The following is a 24,513-nucleotide window of genomic DNA, read 5'->3' on the forward strand; positions in this document are numbered from 1 at the left end:
GGGTCGTCACTGATACCAGGCTCTGTAGAGGAAACAGAAATAGGAGGATGGTGAGGTTTAAGCAGGGATGCATGAAAAGTGGGATAAATTCTGAAGTGTGTGGGTAGCTTTAACTCATAAGTAATGGGGTTGATCTGTTTGACAACCTGGAAGGGACCAATATATTTGGGACTCAGTTTTCGGCAGGGGAGGCGCAGGTCTCTGGTAGAGAGCCACACCTTTTGTCCGGGTTGGTAAGTGGAAGCAGGTTGTCTACGGACATCAGCATAGCTCTTGTACCTGCGCACAGCCCTCTGCAGGTGGTGATGAGTATTCGTCCCAGACCCTCTCGCTCTCCTGGAACCAGTGGGTGACAGATGGAACATCCGGTGGCTCGCCTGACCATGGGAAGAGAGGAGGCTGATAGCCGAGCATGCACTGAAACGGTGTGAGACTGGTTACAAGCTGGCGGAGAGAATTCTGTGCATACTCAGCCCAGGCTAGAAACTGGCTCCAGGACTCCTGGTGGCTTTGGCAGAAGGTTCTCAGGAAGCAGCTGATCTCCTGGATTTTCCTCTCCGTCTTCCCGTTAGATTGAGGATGATATCTGGATGTTAGACTCACGGTCACACCTAGGAGGGAGAAGAATGCCTTCCAAACACTATATAAATTGTGGTCCACGATCAGACACTGCATCTTCGGGGATACCAAAATTTCTGAACACCTGGTTGAACATAGCCTCTGCGGTTTCCATAGCAGAGGGAAGACCTTGTACGGGGTCAGAGTAGAGGTCTTCTGGAGGTTGAGCTGCCTGCAGAGCTGTCCGGAGATGAAGTTACCGGCTGACCCAGAGTCGAGGAGGGCGGTAACTGTAACATGGTTGGCAGTAATTAATGAAACCGTAGTAGTCAGAGGGTAAAGTTTTATAAAAAGACTTGTAATTGCACTCACCAAGGGCCGTGGTGGTCTAATTGGGCATGAAGAGATTACATGCCCTCCAGCTCCACAATAAAGACAGAGATTCTGGGTCAGCCAGCAGCGCCTTTCAGCAGGTGATAAGCAGGTGTTGTCGATCTGCATAGGCTCAGACTCTTGTTCTGGGAAGTCGGTCTCTCTGGCATGCGGCGGTGAGTGGCAGAGGATTGTAAGGCAGATGTCTCTTCAAGGCAGCTTTGCATGCGGTGAGACACTCTGGACAAATTTATATCATAAATTGCCAGTTGCAGTCGTAATGAAGGATTTAAACCCTGACGGTAGGTAGTCAGCAGGGCTCGCTCATTCCAACCACTAGAGGTAGCGAGGGTTCGAAATTTCAGAGCATAATCTGAGACGGAGCTCATCCCTTGACGGATGTGATATAACTGGTCACAGATGGAGGAGTCTCCTATGGGGTGTCCAAATACCTCACGGAAGTGGGCCTCAAAGTAGTCAAATGATTGCATAACTGGACCAGACTGATGCTACATGGTTTCTGCCCATTGCAAAGCTTTTCCTGTTAACAGATAAATATACGTGATCTTAGAACGTTCAGTAGGAAACCGCTGTGGCTTCATTTCAAGTGCCAGTGAACACTACAATAGAAAGCATTGCAATCCTCCACCGAGCCAGAGTAGGACGCTGGATTGACCATGGGACTGGCAACAATGATCAGAGAAGGAGAGTGTTGAATGGACGTGGCGGCGGGTGTAGCTGTGGGACCGGCGAGTTCTCTTCACATCATTTCGACTGATTCCTTAAATGGATCGGGATCTGTCGGATTCATCTTTCTTGGTCTGTCCTTCTGTCAGGATATATACACAAGCTCAGCTTTAGCAAGATAAGTTGGTCACAGGAGTAATACCAGGAGATAGTCGAGTTCAGCAAAGATCGTTCGTAGGAGAACTAGAGAGAGTTCGCTGGAATACAGGAGATCACGGGATAGAGAGTCTGTATCCCAATCGAGGACAGACAAAGAATGAACTGAGATGTGTGCTTATATACTGGGGCTTATGAGGGTGTGCTGATTGAGTGCAGGTATTCAGAATTAATGTGATTGGGATCGTTGTGTGGTGGTTAGAGAGCCGGTGTTTCTGTGACAATAGCTGTGTCTCATTTAGAAGGCTGCACCCTCCGGAGGTCAAATCCTCTGGAGGTCGCATCCTCTGTAGGATGCAGATACGAAGTGTCCTCAACCTAGAATTAAACGAGATGGCCTTCGTAGGATGGGCGGAAAAGGAAACCGGAAGTATCACGTTGCTATGCCAACACATTTAGAGCATTGTTGCGCTCTCACACTACTTAAATGAAGGAAAATTATTTCTAAATTTGGAAAGTAATTAAAAAAAAATGGTTTTACTTGTTTTATTTTGTTCAATGTTTGAGGAGCTGCAGCATACATACAGCAGGCATCTATTAGAGAAAAAAAGGAGGAGGATATTAAAAACAAAGTTTATCCGTTTTTACCGAGGCGAATTGAGGTAAGTTGTAAACACCACATCTGCGCTTGTGTGTACCTTACATCTGCCGGCGCCGGCATTTTTCAAATTAACAACGGTTGTTCACGGCGACGCAAAGAATTGTGGGTTATCTGTAGCAGCGAAGGATACACCTCATGCATCCTCCGAATTCTTGTGAAAGAAGGTCGCATTCGAAGGTCGCATTTGGAGTGTCCTACTTGCTTTTCTGAAATGAGACAGCCTCGATGACGTATGCAGCCTTCGAATGCGACCGCCGGAGGACACAGCCTTCTAAATGAGACACAGCTAATATCAGCTTTTCTGAGCCAAGACTACACAAATAATAGTGGTGACAATCACTCGTAAGGATTAGATTTGAACAGGTCAGTGTTTTTATGTTTTGGATTTGGCCATTTGAAATGGAATGTAATATTATGCCACATAACAACATGCTTTTTCAGAGAACTGAGAGCATGAAGTCATTTGAATTTATTATTTAAATCAGATAAACATTAGCTAGAAATTCCACAGTCAAAAAAGGGTGAACAAAAGTGTTTGACATTACATATTACCATATAAATATTAACTTCCTTTACCAATGTACACATTTGCAAATGTTTACCTCAGTTTACCATCTAAATAAGCAGGGAAATTATTCAGCATTTTCTTCCCACCTAATCTTTTTCCTGTGTAATGTACTGTTAAACAAAAACTTTGTTCAGTCTTATTGTAAGTGTTATATTGCTTTTACACAAGTTAAATGAACAAGAATATTAAGTAACTTACATTTTAGACTCAATGCCAGTTACTTTGTCTGTTTTTGATCCTCTAACAAAAATAGTTCCAGACAAAGCTGCAGCTTGTCTCTGAGCAACACACAGGCAGTGTTTTATTCCTAAAAGTTTTGGCCTTTATCTTGATAGGACAGTGAATAATGAGAGGAATCGAAGTGGGAGAGAGAAGGGGGCAGGATCAGGAAAGGTCCACGAACCAAGATTCGAACTCGTGTGCTGGCCACACGGCTATCAGCACTAAAATAATTTGCATTTTTTAATGAAACTGTTGAGTAAATAATTAAATGACTCACTCAAGTGTGTTGGTGAATTCGGAACCACATGCATATTACTCTTACTATTTTTATTGTATTTTTATATGGCAGGAATAGTCAGAGTAGTATGCTAGTATGTGATTCAGAACTCTGCCAGTCACTTGAATTGTTCCTGAATGAATCAGCATGTTTGAAGGAATCAATAGAATTAATAATTCCATGATTCACTTATTAACTTGTCACTTGTCAGTTGTCACCACCTACTGGTATAACAATGTAACCAGCAGAAAGAGGCACTGAATATACATAACTTTATATATTATATTTGCACTAGTTCTTGCAGCCAAGATGATATTAAGATACCTCTTTTGCAGCCAGGGTGTTTTTCTGATTCATTTGCATCAGCTTAATTCAGCATAATTGCCTTTGGTTTTTGTAGAGGTTTGACTGTCTGAGTGGGTTGTGATCAGTTGTCTATTGCCTCAAAGCTTTCAATCTTTCCCTTTTTGAATGTTTACTCTTTTTACTGTTTTTCTTCTTGTGTCCTCTGCATGGCCCACAGCTATCTGAGACACCCAATTTTTAGCAGGTCTAAAACACTCCCATTCATCCTCAGTCACCATCATATTCAGTTTCTTCTTTAGTACTTAAGGCCAAATCTGTCACACCAACCCTGACTAAAGCCATTGTTTTACCCATGTCTCAGCTGGTCTGAATGTGACTTTGTGTCTGTGCATATTCATGCTAATGTTATGTAGCTGTCCTGATTATTGAGTGAGGAGGAGATGATTTTGCCAATCGCCTTTAAAAATGTGTGACTAAAGAATTTACTCGCTCTGCTTTTGTCTGTGAAATATAAAGCTCCACTCTGCTAGATGATTCCCCACATCTCTGTATCACGCCCTACACACACACACACACACACTTGCTCATCAAATAACAAAAGATAGAGCTCATGCTGATTTTTTAAAATTGTATTTAGAGCTGCTTTTCATAAAGACAATGTTTAGTTGAAAATTATTAATATATAATCTCAAATACTGACACAATGAGAAGTTATATAAGTATGTTGTTTATGTCATTATTCTCTTTTTATATATCTTTGGCATTTTACCATATTAGTGTCATTAATATTACATACTATTCTTGTGACCCTAAACCCAATATAAAACCAAAACTTAAAATATATTTACTTTTTAAAAAAAATCTTTTAAGATTTTTTTTTTGGAAAGTCTCTTTTACTCACCAATGCTGCATTTATTTTATGAAAAATATAGTAATATTGAGAAATATTAACTTTTCTGTTTTATTATATTTAATAATTAAATGTAATTTATTTCTGTGATGGCAAAGCTACATTTTCAGCAGCCGTTACTTCCGTCTCCAGAGTCACATGATCCTTCATTATTGTAATGTATTGATTAGGTGCTCACATTTCTTATTATTGTCAATGTTTAAAACAGTTTAATATTTTTAATATTTTTAATATCCTTTTTCAGCCATTACACATTAAATGATCAAATTTGACAGTAAAGACTTAAAAATTTTACATTTATTTAATTTGTAAGTTGTTCTTTTGAACTTTCTATTCATGAAACATTCACAATTTAGTAATAAGCAGCACAACTGTTTTCAACATTGAGCACATTATCATATTAGAATAATTTCTGAAGGATGTGACACTGAAGACAATAGAAAACAGTTAATTTAATAATTTTGTAATACTGTTTCACAATATTACCGTTTTTACTGCATTATTGATCAAATAAATGCAGCCTTGGTGAGAATAAGTGACTACTTTCAAAAACATCGCTAAATCTTAGTGATTACTGTTCTATGTCAGTTGTTTCTGACACTGTCCATTATTTTGAAAGGAAGCAGTTTAACTCTGACAGTGTCCATTCAGGGTCTGACTGTCTCTGTATCCTGTCTGATTTTAGCCAGTCTCAGCAGGCACGAAAGCAAACCAGCCAGCTCTGCATTGACGGTAATAGTATTGTGCTCTAGTCCTGCACCGATAAAAACCTGATAGAGCACCTCATGTGTGGACAGGACTCACAAGGTTTATAAAACATTTTTTTTAAGTACAATGGTCAGTTACTAAATACAAAATCCTGCTATAGAAGGCTGTAAGGTGGAAGAACATAAGCTGTGTGTGTGTGTGTGTGTGTGTGTGTGTGTGTGTGCGCGTGTTTTTGTGACAAATGAGGACATAAATTTGTATAATGACAGAGGTATGACATAGGTATTACAAGGAGAAGGTGACTTCTCAGGACATTACCCCATGTCCTCACTTTTCAAAACGCTTATAAATCACACAGAATGGAGTGTATTGAAAATCTGAAATAGCACAACGTTTCCTGTAAGGGGGAAGTTTAGGGGTAGGGTTGGTGTAGGGTAATAGAATATACGGTCTGTACAGTATAAAAACCATTACGCCTATGGGATGCCCCCACTTTTCACAAAAACAAACCTGTGTGTGTGTGTGTGTGCGCGTGTTTTTGTGACAAATGAGGACATAAATTTGTATAATGACAGAGGTATGACATAGGTATTACAAGGAGAAGGTGACTTCTCAGGACATTACCCCATGTCCTCACTTTTCAAAACGCTTATAAATCACACAGAATGGAGTGTATTGAAAATCTGAAATAGCACAACGTTTCCTGTAAGGGGGAAGTTTAGGGGTAGGGTTGGTGTAGGGTAATAGAATATACGGTCTGTACAGTATAAAAACCATTACGCCTATGGGATGCCCCCACTTTTCACAAAAACAAACCTGTGTGTGTGTGTGTGTGTGTGTCAAATCACTGAATTTTAAACATGGATCAATCTGTTTATTCTTTTCTTATTTGATTGTATTTATGCGGGTCATAAGATGAGCCATAAATCTTTTTTGCCCACCTAACCATGGCATTCTCATCCGATGTGTCGGACAGAGGCAGGATGTACAAACTGAAATGTATGGCTCGCATTTAGTCCTTCACAAATCAATAGTAACCTCCTTTGTTGATGAATGATGAAATTACAAAGTTATTTGTTGTGCTACCAAGGCTTTCTCCACACACCCTATTAGGTTTAAATCACATAGTCTTCCTCCCGCTGCCAATCTTTCCACCATCACGGGAAGCTCTTGCATACTGTGATTCATCAGCGCCCCTTTCTTCACCCACTGAGGCCAATGGATGGTTCTGGTTCCCATGGCGATGGCTATTTTTTCCTCTGATTAAGTGGAATTTGCTTGTACCCTTTAGCCCAACATGACCTAAGGGTTATACAATAATGAACCAAGGACAATGCAAATGGGAGAGACGGAGACAGAGGGTGGCAGGGCAACTGTTGGGATGAAATGGACCAGGAGTGTATCTTTGACACTGCCCATGGATAATTATCAAAAGAAATATAAAAAGATCTCCACTTCCACCCAAATGAACTGAATATGATGTAAGGAGAACAGAAGTGTGGCATCAAGCCAGACACAGCAGGTTATTTTTATAATGTCTGCGGAACAAGAAGTTCAACAATATGATTGAAAGGCAAGTTGTTTCACTAGCAAGGCATTTAGAGTTTGACAGAGGCCATGTATATATTGTATATATATGTGCATATAATCGATTTGATAAAAATTTATATTTCCTATACTGGCACCCCAAAGCAGATTTTAACTTTTGCACAGTATTGCATGTCTTTAATTTGGTTCACTCAAGTGATTTACATCAGGGTCACACTATTGTTCTTGCAATTTAAACCATTCTTTTATTTAGCAGTTAGTTTCTCGTGAAGTCCATCCAAATGAATATTAATTAAATTTATTTACTTGCCAAAGCCAATTTTTTTATTTTGAATTTGGCACTTGGTGAGTATTCATTTGGACCTGTATACCACTAAATGTGTTTCAGTCAGCAGATTTTAGTTTAATTATAGCTATTGTTTGCCATTCTACCAAACAATAATACCAACTATAAGATTATGAAACCATTCTATTTGATAGGTTCAGACACTCAATCAATGATAACACAATTTCAGCTCTGGTCTCCTGGTACCCCTAAAATACATCTATGGAGGCTGCATCTATTTTACTATTGTGTACACAGAATTTTAATTGAAACCATTTTGCTGTTCCTTTGCAACCTCTTTATGGCTGATTGAGCCAAGTTGTTGTAAACTTTATACAATATACTACTAATTATTTCTCACAGTTCACAGGGATGGCACAACAGGATTTATCCAGGGTGAGGACGAGGATTTTTCAGCTTATTTCTGTGCCAATTAATAAAGTTATTTTTTCATTTCCTTTAACCCTTCTTGCTAGTGCCAATTAATATGAATGTGAATTTAATGGATGTCCAACAGGTGTTTATGAAACACTGTCTGTGGCTAAATTAACACTAGTATTCTTCCAAAATACACAGTAGTAGTATTGCACAGTGTAGAAATAAAATTACACACTTTCTTGTTTTGTGTATTATTGCATATTCAATTCAGTTCTCAATGTTGTTTTGGTCCATACTGTGAATCTAAATCAAATTTGGTCAAATGTTGTTGGACCCCAGTCACGACAGGGTAAACTATCCCTTTATGACCATCATTAAATTTTTAAGCAATATTAAACAGGTAAAAAAAGCTCAAAATATGTTTTAAAAATGTATCTGATTGTATTATTCGCTGGTCAAAATGTCAACTGTTTGTAGTCAAGAACATCTTTATTGGTACTTAAATGCCCTCTGCATAGACCAAGGAAAATGTTAATGAAATTCAATTATTCAAAAAGCATCTTTTATCTTTTTCCTCATTTAGTGTTTTTAATCTGGTAAGAGAATGACAATTACCTCAGATGGCTATTAGGCTTGATTACCATTTAACAGCACAGGTCATTGTGTGTTCAATGGAATTAATACGTATTTGTGTGGAAATCTAATTGTGCTGTTTTATTAATCACAGTGTCTGAATGAAGTGCTTCCACTCACTTATCAAACAATACTCTCTAAGAAATATTAGAAAGTCTTGGACCATTCTTGGACATTGTAGAATATAAGTGGCTTCAACACCAGCACTCTTGCTGCTTAAAGGGACAGTTAACACAAAAATTAAAACTCTGTCATTTATTTACTTACCTTCATGTCTTTCTGAACCTGTGTAAATTTCTTATTTTATTTAATTTTGAAAAATTCAAATCAATCACTTTTTGGCATGCAGTTACAATAAACATGACACTGATTCATTAACAAACAAAGGGCTCGAGCATTTTAAGTGGCAGATGACAACTGCAGTGAGGCTTATAATAAACAGAATGTGGATGCTAATATAGTATCTTTAAAGGCTTTAGTAGACTCATGCATCTTTTTGTGAAATCAGTCTTCAAAAATTCAATTTTTGTGAAAGAAAGTCATACAGTTTTGCAACGACATAAGGGTGAGTAAACCATGACAAATTTTCATTTCTGGGTGAACTATCCCTTTAAGGCGTGAAATATCATCCACTTAGCAGTACTTATGAGACATGGATAATCAATGCAAGAGTAGCATCAGTGATCATTTCTAAGATTAGACTTCCAAAGGCTCAAGAGACCGCTGTTTCAAATCTGTTTTCTGGGCCACAGGTTGTACGCTAGAGACATACATCTCAAGGTTGTGTGTCAGCATCAAGATGGATACAGTGTATAATCGAACCAAACTTCTCATTTACGTGTTCTCTCTCTCTATGCCTTTGTCTTCCTTGTGCCTGTGATGTGCATTTTATTAGCATACTCTGGGCTAGAGACAAATGCTGCAGTTCGATGCCTGACACTGGGCTGCACTCAGGCATCCATCATAAGTGAAAGGGGGCGCTAGGGGTCACTGGCTTATGCTCTGTGTAATTACAGATGGATACCCACGAGATGAAATGATTTACAAGTGGAGAAAGAATTCGGTGCAGGCAGCAGATCAGAAGTCATGGAGACTTTACCAGTTCGACTTCATGGGCCTGAGAAACACCACAGACATAATCAAGACAACAGCAGGTAATTGTTGTTGTTGTTGTTTTTTCTTTTGCTCTATTAATTGGATCTAATAGGAGTTTGATTATGAATAAAGTATGATTCTTTTTTGGCTGCTGATGAAGAGAATTGTTAGAAGGTTCAAAAGTCTCTTATGATCAATGGCTGCATTTTGATTTGAGTTTGATCAAAATTACAGTAAAATAGTAATACTGTGAAAAATTATTGCAATTCACAATAACCATATATTCTATTTAAATATATTTAAAAGTGTTATTCATTCTTGCTATGGCAAAGTCTTCAGTGTCACATGATCCTTCAGAAATCATTTTAATATGCTGATTTGGTTTAAGAAACCTTTCTTAATATTATCAGTGTTGTGCTGTTTAATATTTTTGTGGAAACTGTGAAAAGGTTTATTAAATGATGAATAAAAAGCTCAAATGAACAACATTTATTTTAAATAGAAATCTTTTGTAATAGTATATTTACTCACACTTTTGATTTATATAATGGTCAGTAAAATAGTATAAATTAAAACAAAACTGACCATAAAATTTTGATATCTATATGTTTTGGGGCTAGAAGTTTTGAGTCCAAACTTTTCTAACCCAGCAGCCACTCTCATCCAACCTAGCATGAATAAAAATGCTCAATATAATATCTTCCTCATTATTAAATTATGCTAAACTAGCAATGACCTATTTTCTCAAGCAACTACCTTTACATGATTTTAATGTCCTGGATTCATTGCACCATTATTTATTTTGTGGCAGAAAGACATTTGCATTTGTTTAATGATGGTTTTATGCTCAATAGATGCAAAAAAATAAATGATATATGAGGTTGTTTTTCTTGACAGTATATTTATCGAAATGTATATACAGTTTTTCTAATATGTTACCCCCTGCAGTATATTAATGGACCCCCATTAAGATTGAAAACTCTGGGTCAGAGGATTGTAAACAGTTGAAATGTCACTTCAGTTAAAGCACTACTGTACATGCACAATTGGACAATATTTTATCAGGGCTTTGTAACTCTTAGTGTGAACATGGTCAATGGACTGAACTAGAAATTTTATATCCTCATATTCAAATGCCAAATCTGTTATACTAGGATGGTAGAGAATGGCATTTTTGGTGCAAATCAATGTTATATTGACTTTGTATTGAATCAAAGTTATACGGTAATGTTTCCTATTTTCAGAGAGAGAGACTTTCAAAGGACTGTGACATGTAGATATCATTAATGTTAGATAGAGAAGTGTTCCCATGAAGGCGTGAACTACAACCTCGAAAAGCTGATTAGGTTATGTTGTAACATGGCTAGCAATTTCAAATTAGCAATACAAGAGGTCTGTATGTGAGAACTGCAGCATAGCATGGAACACGTCTCAGGTTACTTATGTAACCATGGTTCCCTGAGTAGGGAACGAGACACTGCGATTCAATAGATAGATTCCTTTAAGGGAATAAAACCAAGAGCCTAGAATCATACTAAGTCTTGACCTGTCACACAGGGGCTACCGCACGCTCTGCATATACTAAAGGAACTGTCTCAATAGACCCCTAGTAGCAACACCCTGTTAAAGTAGGTATCCAAAGGATATATAGGTGGAGTGGTGCCCAAGGCGGAACCGGGGTTTTAAACCACTCAAGAAAGAGCACGAGGCCGCGCATAGCTCTTACCATACAGGATTTTAGAAAGAATGCAGGGAACTAGCGGGGAACTATCGTGGGAACTAGCGTGCGAACTTAACACAGTGTGTATTTTAGAAAGTGTACAAAGACTTACGTGCACACTTACCATAACATGGATTTAAAAAAACATTCTAAGGGGCCCTCGTGGTACTCTAAAAGAGCAGCCCATAGATGGAAATGGTACATCCCAAAACGCTATGTTTGAGAAGTCATCAACTCGATCTAAGGCTTATAATGCTGGAGTGGCTAGCAGTAAATCTGTAGCTGATGGAACAAGCTTCCAGCTCTCAATCGAGAGGGCGCTCGACCTACAGCATGTTCCAATGCTGGAACAGCTAGCAGTTATTTAGCTGAGGGATCAACACCCCCAGTTCTCAAACGAGAGGAGGCTCGACCTACAGCGCGATTGTTAGAATCAGAAGGGTAAGTGTACTGCAAGTTAGCCAAAAAACTCAGCGCATCAGAGAGGCAGAGGAAGGGTCTAGTTTGCCTGATGCTGCTGGTTCCAGGTGCTCTGAGAAAAACAGAGAACTCAACTCTCACGTGAGAGGAGAACTCCGAATTTCAGAAGGAGTAGCATGCTCATAGGTAACCCTTTGATAAAAGGGGAGCACTGCTCAGCACTACCACAAGAACCGCCCATGGAGCGAGGAATCCAACTCCTCAGAGAGAATGAAACACTCGAAAGAAAGCACCATGCTCACAATAACCCTAAATGGTGAGGGGAGCGATGCTTCCAGAGTGTGTCGACAGAGACACACTAGTTGAGTGGAACCCAAGGTACCGGGGTCTAAACCAACTCAGAGAAAGGGAACGAGGCTAATAACGCGTAACCCTTACCATACAGGATTTCAGAAAAGTGGGCAAAGCATAACGTGCACACTTACCACTTAAGTGGATTTTTTTTAAATACGCAAAGCTTTTACGTGTGCACTTACCATAGTATGGATTCAAGAGTTTTCCAAGCATCTGCTCACAGATACCCGGATGTACTGAGCCAAACAGGAGAGGCAAGCTCAAATAGCTCTAAGGTGAGGGGAGCACTGCCTGAGACAGCATTACACAAGAAGGTTCTCGCAAATGCCACCTATATTCCCGCTCGATGCCTCAGCAAGAGGAGATGTCCTGGTGATCGGGAGGCCCCTCAGGGCGACCTAGATACGGTAGACCAGACAGGGCAGCCTGAAAGCATAAGCCCAGCCCGGACGTCCAGGAAATTTTTGCAGTGCCGTGCCGGAAAATAAACACTGTAAGTCGAGCACCTGGTTTCTGAACCCAGCAGAGGGGGTGCTCATCGAGGATCTACCCTAGAAAAAGGACAGAAACACAGAGGTCCCGGGAAACACTGCAAAGAAAGCTAGCAGAAGGATTATACACACAACCACCAGCGCATTAAATACACACATATATATATATTTAGAAATGGATCGTACTCACACACCATGGTTCCCAACGTCGGAGCCCCGTCCGAAGAAGCCTCTGGTCCGGACCCTCAGGAAGGTGGTCACTATGAAGCCATAGAACCAACCAAACATCATAGGTCCAGCATAGGAGACTGTAATGACCCCCGAAGAAAATGAGTAGTTACTGAGGTATCACTCTGATCCGGACAAAACCGCTGACGCCCTGTCTGGATCACATCCCTTAGGTCTTTTACCTACCTTCCTTTGACCCACGATTCTTCCTACCCCTACACGCGGGCGGGGGAGGAGCGCGAGCCGCAACACTAGCCTTCTGTGCCCATCTCTTATCCTCAAACCGAGACGGGCCAGGACCCCTGGGTTGTTCGGGCTCAGACCTGGACCTTCGTGAAGGCCGCTGAGCGCACCTTTGCCTCCCTGAACTTTTCGACCTCCATCTCAACGGAGATACCAAAAATACAGAAGGCGAAACCGGCGCATAGAGAAGAAAGCCCCTCTATTTTTTTCCCAATATCTGCTAGGTTCACCCACAGATGTCCCTCCGTGTCTTTCAGCCTGATATGCTTGGAGCATCACCATCGTGTGCAATGAAGGGACAGCCCGACTTGCTGCTGCTACGTATGCCCTGGCATTAGAGCGAGATGTCAAGGAGGGAGTCTTAAAAGAGGACGTCTCACCCATAGAGAGATAGAGCTGGCCAGCGTCTCTCTATAGAGGCATCTTATCATAACTGCTTTCGCTCATCGCCTCGATGTTGGCATAACTCGTATGCTGGAATCGATGGATGCATGAGGAAAAAACGGCTCGATCCATAATTTTCAAAAGCTCATCATATGCAGGGCAGGAGGATTGGGAAGGCTCAGCCTCAGCTTCTTTGCCCTCCTCAGACATTTCCTGCTTTTGCTGGGCCGAACCCAGCAGAGCACTGGCCCCTGGATCAGACAATGGTAACGAAATAACATCATCCTCCAGCGGCTCACTCTCGTCCACAGCCGACGATCGCGAGATGGAAAACCCCAACATGTTGTTGGTGTTTTTTCAATGTATGCTTCAGACACGGGTCACGACGAGGCATTCCCCATAGCGACCCCTAGAGGACGCAGTTCGAAGTTCCCATGTTTCGTTCTATCTATCATTTCACACACTGTTTATTCTCAGCCTGTGAAAATGGATAGTGACCTGTTTATCACTGTATGAAGAAAAAAACTTCTGTAGGCTGCAATGAAAAGTGAAAAGGTTTTGTTTAGGCCTCCAGACAAAACAGTAATGATGACTGAAAGACAAAGTTCACAATATCTGTGCAACATGAAAGAAGCAAGATGGTTTCAAACATTTTAAAACTTGTGCAAGTACAAGGCTAATCATACTGTATATTAGCATCGCTAATAGCATAGCTATAGAATGCGTTGAACAGAGATTTTGCATTTAGCATTTTTCTATACTTTTTAGATATGTCCCTACTATTTCATCTGAATACTTAAAAATAGCTTTGATATCTGGATTACAAGTGTCAATAAAGAAGAGAGAAAAATTCTAAAGCATTGCTATTAAATCAGAGTGCCAGGATATTTTCAAGGTCATGGCCAGCCTCTTACAAAAAAAATATAAAAATGAAAACAGACAGGAGGGCTTTTCAAAGAAAATATAAAGGCAATATGACTTTCACATTTCGGAAGTATTACACTCAGTTCATCAGTACATGTATTGTATACTTAGTAATTTTAAACCATCTATTTGAGATAGCATTGTTTTTGTTTGTTATAAATAAAATATATTATATATTAAAAATACTCATGCACACATTTTTTCCCTCTTTCCAGGTGACTATGTGGTGATGACTGTATATTTTGACCTAAGCAGAAGAATGGGATACTTCACAATTCAGACCTACATCCCCTGCATACTTACTGTGGTTCTCTCTTGGGTCTCCTTTTGGATCAAAAAAGATGCAACTCCAGCCAGAACAGCACTAGGTACATGCAGTAAATACAGATACCTGATACTTGTGTGATTCATTCATGTGCAACTTGATGTTTGGGTTATTTGTCTTTAAATAGGCAGTATTAAATACACTGTTTGTGAAGAAAATTGTGGTATTTAAAGGAATAGTTCACCCAAAAATGAAAATGTACCCTCATGTCATCTAAGTAGATGAGTTTTTTCTTCATTGGAAATAGATTTGGAGAAATGTAGCATTACATCTCTCGTTCAACAGTGGATCCTCTGCTCTGGGAGTCCAAACAGCTGATAAAATATCACAGTAATCCACAAGTAATCCAAACAACTCAGTTATCAGTTACCATCTTGTGAAGCAAAAAACTCTGTGTTACAAGTAAAATCAGCTGTTTGAACTCTCATTCTGACGGCACCAATTCACTGCAGAGGATCCATTGGTGAGCATGTGATGTAATGTTAAATTTCTCCAAATCTTTTCTGAAGAAGAAACAAACTCATTTGTATCTTGGATGACCTGAAGGTGAGCAAATAAAAATTTTTGGGTGAACTATTCATTTAATAAACTGTTTGTTTTATTCATTAACCAAGTTCACATGTTATGAGAATGAAAGGCAGTTAAAGTAAAGTATTTGTCTTTATATTTTATTACATATGCATTTTTATAAAAGGAAAATCTGTTTTCTTTTTAGTGTGTATTTGTTCACTTTCTTTCATGTTTCATGAAAGCGCTTCATGTGCTTTTTTGTTGGCTTTACTCATTTCTTTATAGTTTCCTGCTTTGATTAAGTCCATGTCCTGTCCTGGTAAATGTCCCTTTTGTCAAGGTAATTTTTCTTTTTTCATTTTTCATCTTTTTTTATCAACTAACTTTAGCTATGCCTGTAGTTTTTCTTTTATTTTAGTGGCTTTGTTTAGACCATGTTATTTCTTTTCATTTATCCTCATATTGTTCAATGAGAGATCGGCATGTAAAGTATCATGCAACATAATTTTGAAAGGCTTTTAATCTGTCTCATGATGTAGCTTGATTAGCTTGCCACTCTTAGTCTGTCTTGTTTGATTACCTCTGAACACACCACAGATCAGTGTGGCCTGAGATGGTGTTTCCACTGAGTATTCTCAAGCTAACAAGCAGGATCAGTGATGGTCAAAAAAACAGGATCCTAGATTGACATAAATTGGCTATCTTATATCCTATAGCTAAATGCTAAGAAAACTGGAAGAAAAGGCCAGAGCCCTGCACAATCTATGTTTGGAAGAAAAGAAATAAACTGGCAACATACTCTGAGAAGAAAAAGAAGGATGAATGCAATTAATCTGTCTGACAAAAGAAGTCATTACACCTTCAGTGGAAAGAAAGGGAGTAGGAGAAAGAGTAGAGATTTGCTTTACAGGCGTCCAGTTGATCGATGAAGTCCAGAGAGAAAGGCAGCTGAGATAAAATGTGGGAGAGAGAGAGGGCTTGGGCTCACAGCCGTGGAAATGTCAGGTTAGAAAAGGATGTGACTAAGATAGAACCCAGAAGAATAGGGAGGGTTCAAATATAGGGTGGACAGTCTGTCTTTTGGAGCAACTTTTTGTTGCCAAACCTGAAAATTCATTTGGTAACTATAATGTACTATAAATTAACTGCTTTTGTTCATAGTCAATACATGGCCAAACAGTACACTCTCATGTGCTTTTTTATTTTGAAACCATGGGCATACACTCTTAAAAATAAAGGTTCCAAAGGGGAGTTTTCACAGAGATGCCATAGAAGAACTTTTGGTTCCCCAAAGTACCTTTCAGTGAACAGTTCTTAAAAGAAAAAAAAATTCTTAATGTGAAGAACATTTTAATAATCTAAAGAACCTTTTTCCACTGTAAAGAACCTTTTGTGGAATGAAAAGTTTCCTTGGATGGTAAAGGTTCTTTGTGGAACCAATGATGCCAATAAAGAACCTTTATTTTTAAGAGTGTGTGTGTGTGTGTGTGTTATATAGCATGTATCTGCTGGGAAGTCTTTCCAATATGTTGGAACATGGCTGTTGGGATTTGCTCCCATTCAGACGTGAGAGCACGGGTGAGATCAGGCACTGATGTTGGGCACAATCATTGTTCAAATTTTTCCCAGAGGTCTTGATGTCACAGTGGTGTTCAGGTTTAGGCAGTCAGTTTCGTCTGTATTCCCTGCCTTGTGCATAGAGGCGTTAGGATGCCCATTAAAAAAATTATATTTGCTTAATACTGTATATACCTGTTAGTGGATTTAACTAAAATAGTGAGACCTGTTAATTAAAAGAGAGCGTCCATGTAGTTTATATGTAGTGTGTATAATTTATTATGACATTCTACTTGCTTATATTTAGTTATAGAAATTAATGTAATTTTATAGGTCAGTCCACATAGAATTCTTTTGAGAGTGTACATCAGTATTTTCCACACAGATACCCATTTCAATAAAATTCTAATTATATATAAAAAATAGAATTAGAATTATTAGAATTATTATAAAAAAAAATTATAATAATAAAAATGCACTACAAGTTTGGGGTCATGAAGATAGCTAGTGCATTTAATCAGCAAAGATGCATTCAATTGGCCAGAACTGACAGTAAAGACACAATGTTATAGTAGTGATATGATAGCAATGTAAACTTTTTCAGCAGCCATTACTCCACGTGTCCATCCTTCAAAAATCTTTCTAATTAGCTAATTTGGTGCTCAATAACATGTCTTATTATGATCATTGAAAATGTTATTTAAATTTTTTTGTGGGAACTGTTTTTCCAGGATTCTTTCAATTAATATTATTCAGATATACATATAATATATAATAATTAATTTCTATAGAGTGTTTAAAAACACCAATAATTAGAAACAGAAATCTGTTCACAGAAATGTTATTTTATATGCATATTTTTTCATATTTAAAATGCATCACTTTTGAATAGTTGGAAAAGATAAAAAAAAAGGGGGGGAATTTAGTAGGGGAAGAGCAAATTTAGTGTAAAAACCAACCAAACCAACAGCCTTGATAAGTACAATAAGTACAGCATTACAGTCATTTAAATATCCAGAGAGTTGTTATGTCATTCTTATCCATCGCAAAAACAGACGAGAGAACTAATGAGGCTAAAATGGAGCCAAGCAGTTCGGGAAAGAGTTCCATTTTGAAACGCATATTTCATTCACAAGCTTTTCTGACTCAGACAGGCAGTCATTTAACTAAGTGCCACTGTATCAGGGGAAGTCAGTCTAACTAGTGAAGTTAATCACCGTAGCCAGCAACGGCAGAGGAAAAAGGAATGGAGTGCGAAATTTCTGTCTGAAATAGATGAAGCTTACTTGTTTCCATAGAAACCCTTACAAAACAGGAGCACAGTCACTGGTTCTCTGAAGCAACTCTAAATGACCATGCAAGAGTGGAGCTAAGAATGTCTACACGCTTCTGAGATCCTAGGTGTTTGTGTGGGTGGCATTTTTTTAATTTGCAAGTGCCTCTGTTCCTATTAAATACAAGAGAATGACTTGGGCATCTGGACATGCGTCAGATTGAACGAAAAAAACTACATTAAAGACATAATAGTGTTGTTGTTTTTCTTTCAGTTAAAAATACTATCAATAATTTGCTGTTTTGGTGATTTATGGTGGTGGTTAAAGTATTGCATTAGTTTCTCTCATATTGCCTGTTTTAAATTCCTGTCTATGTAGAGCATTTCAAGTCGGTTCCTTTTCAGTTAGGATACTGCACTAGATAGGCACCCTAGTGAGGCAGCTTCCTAGGTTTTAGAACACAGCTATTGTATTACACCTGTCCGACTGCAACCAGAGCAATAGAGTCTTAGATGGAACTTAATCAGGTCTGCTCAGCGCAATGGCATCCCATAATTTGCTTAGAGCCAAAAAGTAACAGTATTTTGTATTCAGTAGAGATATCAAACTACATTTTACACATGCTAACAATGTCAGCATACACTTTAGATGATTTAGCTATTTTTTTTCATTAGCAGGCATTTCCCTTGTTACCAGGCTTTCCATCTAATATCCTCTTTTGGTTATGCAGGAATAACAACAGTATTAACCATGACAACGCTCAGCACGGTGGCAAGGACATCACTACCCAGAGTCTCGTACGTCACAGCAATGGACCTTTTCGTCACTGTCTGTTTCCTGTTTGTTTTTGCTGCTCTCATGGAGTACGCCACACTCAATTATTACTCCTACAGCGCTCGCAGTCGCAGACCAACCTGCAACAAGACGAAAAGATCGGTGAGCACCATATTCTGAATCATTTCAAGTTAGGAGAAAACTATGCATCCTGTTCAAACAATATGTGTGGGATGCTTTCGTTTTCTTGCTCTAACAGAGGGCTCCTGAGTTTCTAGCAATCTTTCAAAGGTTTCATGTCCATTATTTATATTAAAATGAATACTGAGGACTTTATATTCAAATGAATACATTTTTAATACATTCAGCTAATCATTTTTAATTCAGCATCAATGTGCTTTGGCTTGAAATGAAAGAGAATGTGTAATAATATAAGAGACATTAAAGTAGCAATAGTAGGGTTTAGCAGTAATTATTAAATGTATCCTCCTGAGACCCTGCGTCTTCATATGAGGACATTATATTTTAGTGCATTTCTTTGAGACTATACATGCCACGGATGTCCTGTAAAGAGCACATTCAGGTCTTTTCAGAGATACCAAATGTTTGGATGTTTCACCATGACCACTTCCTCTCCTTGCTCTTCAAAAATGGCTGACATTAATTTAGTGATCAAATGTAACACTCTTATGGAAATATGATCATATTTTGTAGTTATCATTTAAATCTATTTTTTAAACTGTTAAATCAACATCTCAGGAAAATGTTATGTTGTCTCAAATCAAAATATGATTTTTTTGTTACGAAACAGAACGTTGATTTCATACATGTCCTCAGTTGAGGACACCGGGACTAAAAGCATGTTTATTATGCATTTTGGGAGACACAACAAATGAATAGGGAACGAAAATATATTTCAATATTCCTATGAAATACTATATATTATTGTGAAAATCTTGTCAATTGTTACTCCCATTATTACACTTTATTTTTTCATTACATGTTGCCCCAAAAACACATTAATATGCAAATTAGATACAGTTTATAGATACGTTGTATATAATGGGAAAACCCGTTTATGGCCATTTTACACACATTTTGCATAAAGAAAAATGGTATATCAAATCATTCTGTTACAACAGTTGAGAATCATATTTATACAAAGTTTGGTATAAAAAAAATCCTGAAACCTAAAAATTGGTGATTTAAAAAAAATCTATTGTTTTTGCCTATGCATGTTCATTCATGTTTTTTATTTATTTATTCAAATTGAGTCCCGGTGTCCTCTACCGGGGACATAGCATAACATACTGTATAAATGAAATATCATTTTCAAAAAAAAAAATTTAAATCCCAATGTTATAAATAATGTAATGACATGAAAAAATACAAAACATTTTCCTAATATATTTTTCTGGGTCTTAAGAGGTTATATATTTACTTTTACTTTTGAACACTTTATATATATATATATATACATAATATATATATATACACACACACACACACACAGTACTGTTCAAAAGTCTGGGAGTCCATAAGATTTAAAAAATGTTTCTTGTGCAAATATCTCTTATATATATCTCACCAAGGCTGCATTTGATCAAAAATACAGTACAAACAGTAATATTGTGAAATATTATCACAATTATTATGAATGTTGGAAACAGTGGTGTGTATACATACATACATACAGCCATGATTGACCAATGTGAATCAAGTAATCTGGTATTGACATGTATGGTAAATCATTAAATCGTTAGTTTCCCCTTTCAAATACATTAAATATCTATTCAGTGTGAATTGATAGGCAGAATCTATCGTTGTTATACTTTCATAACAATATAGTGATGTGTTAATACTATCCCGTCTTTGCAGACAGAAGTGCCTTTTCGCATGTTTGATATAGGCAATCTCTCCAGATGGTATGGTATGGAAATATGATTTCATTAGGCTGACGTTGTAAGTATTTGTCTATGTGTGTTATGTGATGCTAAATTATGGTTGAGCAAGCACATCTTACTTTTTATTCATTGTGTTTCTCCGGTGGCAGTCTCCGCAGGTGAAATTTTCCCACTCGCTCGCCGATCACTCATTTTGATTAGATCTTATCTCTGCTGAGAAGCACAGATAATTACCATAGCAATTTTACACAAAACAAATATTACCCTATAGGTGATCTCACATAGATTATCTTTCAGTGCTGTAATTACCATGCTTTGCTAGTTATGTCACAATTATGAGATGAATAACAGGGAATAAGTGGCAGGAAACTGCTGGAGAGTTTTCGGTGTGTGGTCTAGAAGGGTTTAGAGGAAGGATTTAGACAACCATGCTCAGATTTTAAGGTCATCGTACCTGCCCATGAGAAATCGATGCTGCACTTGACTTGCCCACCAGAGAGAACGCTGTTAGTTCAAGTGAGTGGGAATCTCTTAGAAGCCACCATGATCTTATGTTTTGATTGACAGCCCACTCTGAAGGATTTGTTTTGCTCACGGCATAGATTAGATGCACTTCAGCTAAACATGTTGTTCTTTTGGGTGAAATTTTGTATACAGTACATGCAAAACTCATCCAAATTTAGGACTCCAGTGATGATTTCCATTCACTCAAAATAAGTTTTTTTTGGATGCATACTGCAAAACAAGAGCCCTTAAAATTCTAAAAGGATGTTGTTTTTGTCCAACAGAACTACTCAGTACTGGATGTGGGTCCTCCTCCCACAGTTATCACGCTCAACAACTCCATGTACTGGCAGGAGTTTGATGATGCCTGTGTTTATGAGTGCCTAGATGGAAAAGACTGCCAGAGTTTCTTCTGCTGCTATGAAGAGTGCAAAGATGGAGCGTGGCGAAAGGGCCGTGTGCATATAGACATTTTGGAACTTGATGCATACTCGCGTGTCTTCTTTCCCACCTCGTTCCTATTGTTCAATGTTGTCTACTGGGTAGGCTACTTGTATCTTTAGCGATCCCACACACCTCACGACACAAAGAACTTGACTTTTGGTTCTGTCAGAGCAGACACGAAGAACAGACTGAACCAGGACTTTTCAAAGTAGGGTAAAAATAAAAGTGGAGACCGGTTATCAGAGTTGAGCTGTGGTGATTCAAGGACTTCTCCAGTAGAAGATGAAAATGAAAAATAAGACAATGCTACAGGAACCGAAAAATACAGCAGATACATCAAAACCCTTAAAACCAGGCTGTTTTTATATGGTCAAGAAGGATATTGCCACAAGCTCTTTTAAGTGGTTGCAATTCTCTGGCAGAGACCTTTGCCTTTTGTTCTTCAGGTACCAGGGAAAAAAAGATTCACAACGTTCCTCTCACACAATCTCGTCTTTTTATGGGTGAGAGAGCAGCTGTAAGAAGTCAAGGTGTGAAAAATCCTTAGGCCAAGACAGCGTGAGAAAAAAATGCCTTGCATAGCATGTGACCCTCTGACTTTTAGTGTCTCTTACAATCCTGGTAGATCGTTCACTTGAATGGAAACCTGTCATCTAGCTATCAGTCAAAACCAGAGTGGCTTTCATGTAAGCGCAGCTTTCAGAGCCATCTATAGTGCCTTCCACTGGAGGAGAAGCCATCAGGCAGATAAATCTTAGAAATGATGGCAGGAGCATCATCTGGTCTTGACTGACTGCTGATGGTTTTCTGTTGGAGTTTATTCGAGCTTTAGTTATAGTCATTCATTATTTTGATACATTCAACACATCTAATCCCATTGTCACTGCATGTTATATGATAGTATTAAGCTCTACCCTGAATCAGCACAATAATGACAAGAGAGTAGATCCATTTTGAAATATTTGGAATATTAATTAGTATGTAGACTGCAAATGTTTGCCTATATTTCTAGATTTTTATTGCATATTTTTTTCCACACAAAAGAGAGGTTAATTAAAGAATAAATCAATATATATTATATAGTAGATAATATTTTATTTTGAAATGTCTAAAATCTATTAGCATCAATCTATTCGTTAAAAAGTGCATGTATAGAACGGATCTTAAGTTCCATAGATTCTCACCCTTCAGTCCAGCCTGAGTTGGCACAATAGTTGCTGTCCATGTCTACACCCAAAGGAAAGTGAGAATCTCTGGATCGTCATGAACACATTTGTATTATTTACCAATTTTATGATTTTGGACTTGTATCTACAGCCCCATCCTATGATATGGCAATACATTTAACACGTGCAGGCTGGGTATCACTGCATATACTGTATAGCAGGGGTCGGCAACCAACAGTGGCATGCAGATGGATAATTGCTGGCAGGCGAGCAATAGGGAAAACTGCATGAGCCATCTATAGTGGAGCCATCTATACTGACGTACATTTTGAGGTAATAACGTATCATAGTCACACAGCCTGTTATGAGCTATAAATACTATTAAAGTATGAGAATTAACTTGCGCTAGTCTACGGATGCGTGCGCGACCACTGCACTACTGCGCTACTAGGAGCTTCAGATCAAAGCCTCAGCGGTCTAACAGCGCTCGTCAATGTCAAAATGACTGAGATGGCCAATCAAATCAAAGTAAGCGGGGTTTACTGTTGTTCACAGAAGCAGAGTGTGAAGCGTCAGTTTAACGTTGATAGAGAGCTAGGTAAGATGAAGCTGCAAATCATTAATATTAGTCTGATGTTTTACGATAGAAATGTTAAATGACCGACAGCTATATCCAGTGATGCAAACTACTCAAATATGGTCATTTTGAGTGAGAGAGAGAGATGTGTGAATTTTGTGCGTCTGCATCTCTCTCTACAAACAAGGAAACTGAGTTTAGTTACTTAAAAAACTGCGATTTTACCCCCTCGTTGCTGAGAAATATAATGTAGCGATTCAGTATCGATTAATAAAAGTCGCGTAGCAGCACTGACAAGAAGTTTATGAGCTTGAATGTTACTTTTTGCACAGCGCAATCTCTGTGTGCGAGTGGTGTGTGCGCGCGCATCAATTAAAGCAGCGCATTAATATAGAACAGTGATTAAACTGAACGGTTTTAATGCATTGGCTTTGTCACACACACACACATACAGTGGCCATTTTGAGTGAGAGAGAGAGATGTGTGAATTTTGTGCGTCTGCATCTCTCTCTACAAACAAGGAAACTGAGTTTAGTTACTTAAAAAACTGCGATTTTACCCCCTCGTTGCTGAGAAATATAATGTAGCGATTCAGTATCGATGAATAAAAGTCGCGTAGCAGCACTGACAAGAAGTTTATGAGCTTGAATGTTACTTTTTGCACAGCGCAATCTCTGTGTGCGAGTGGTGTGTGCGCGCGCATCAATTAAAGCAGCGCATTAATATAGAACAGTGATTAAACTGAACGGTTTTAATGCATTGGCTTTGTCACACACACACACATACAGTGGTGTTCAGTAAGGTCACACTGTATATCTGTTATTCAAGAAACTTTTGAGAAGTTTAAAACAATTTATGAAAAAATCTTTAAAAACTATTTGCATGAAAATCAAATATTGTTTTTTGTAATGTATCATTTAAAAAAAATGTATGTACTGTATAAATACAGAATGCATTAAAAAGGGGGGAGGGATGGGGGTGGTATTGGCACAGTGGTTAACCAGAAAAATTCAAAGTGGCATGTCATGCCGAAAAGGTTGCCGACCCCTGCTGTATAGGATAGTTCATTCAAAAAGTAAAATTCTGTCACCCTTTATTCACACTCATATACTGTACATTAGATTTCCCACTTATGGAATACAAAAGGAATGGAAGAATGTCAAGGCTGCACTTTTTCGTACAATAAAATTCGTTAGTGCTTTTTAAAATAAGAAAAATCATACAAGTTAGGAATGACATGAGGGTGAGTAGATACTGATAGATTATATATATATATATATATATATATATATATATATATATATATATAT

At 38.2% G+C, this 24,513-nt stretch overlaps 1 protein-coding gene across 1 annotated transcript in view; it reads left to right on the plus strand.

Moving 5' to 3' along the window:
* LOC107585185 (gamma-aminobutyric acid type A receptor subunit gamma3) overlaps positions 1 to 21,807 on the plus strand; it is a 90,996-nt gene extending 69,189 nt beyond the window's left edge. The window contains exons 5-8 of the mRNA XM_016272093.1: positions 9,326 to 9,463; positions 14,384 to 14,536; positions 18,565 to 18,770; positions 21,301 to 21,807. Coding sequence (XP_016127579.1) covers positions 9,326 to 9,463; positions 14,384 to 14,536; positions 18,565 to 18,770; positions 21,301 to 21,579 — 776 coding nt within the window. The 3' untranslated portion in view covers positions 21,580 to 21,807. The remainder of the gene's footprint in view (positions 1 to 9,325; positions 9,464 to 14,383; positions 14,537 to 18,564; positions 18,771 to 21,300) is intronic.
* Positions 21,808 to 24,513: the final 2,706 nt, after the last annotated feature.

This window comes from Sinocyclocheilus grahami, unplaced genomic scaffold (genome assembly GCF_001515645.1).
Source record: "Sinocyclocheilus grahami isolate Dianchi unplaced genomic scaffold, SAMN03320097.WGS_v1.1 scaffold67.1, whole genome shotgun sequence".
Classification (NCBI taxonomy): Eukaryota; Metazoa; Chordata; class Actinopteri; order Cypriniformes; family Cyprinidae; genus Sinocyclocheilus; species Sinocyclocheilus grahami.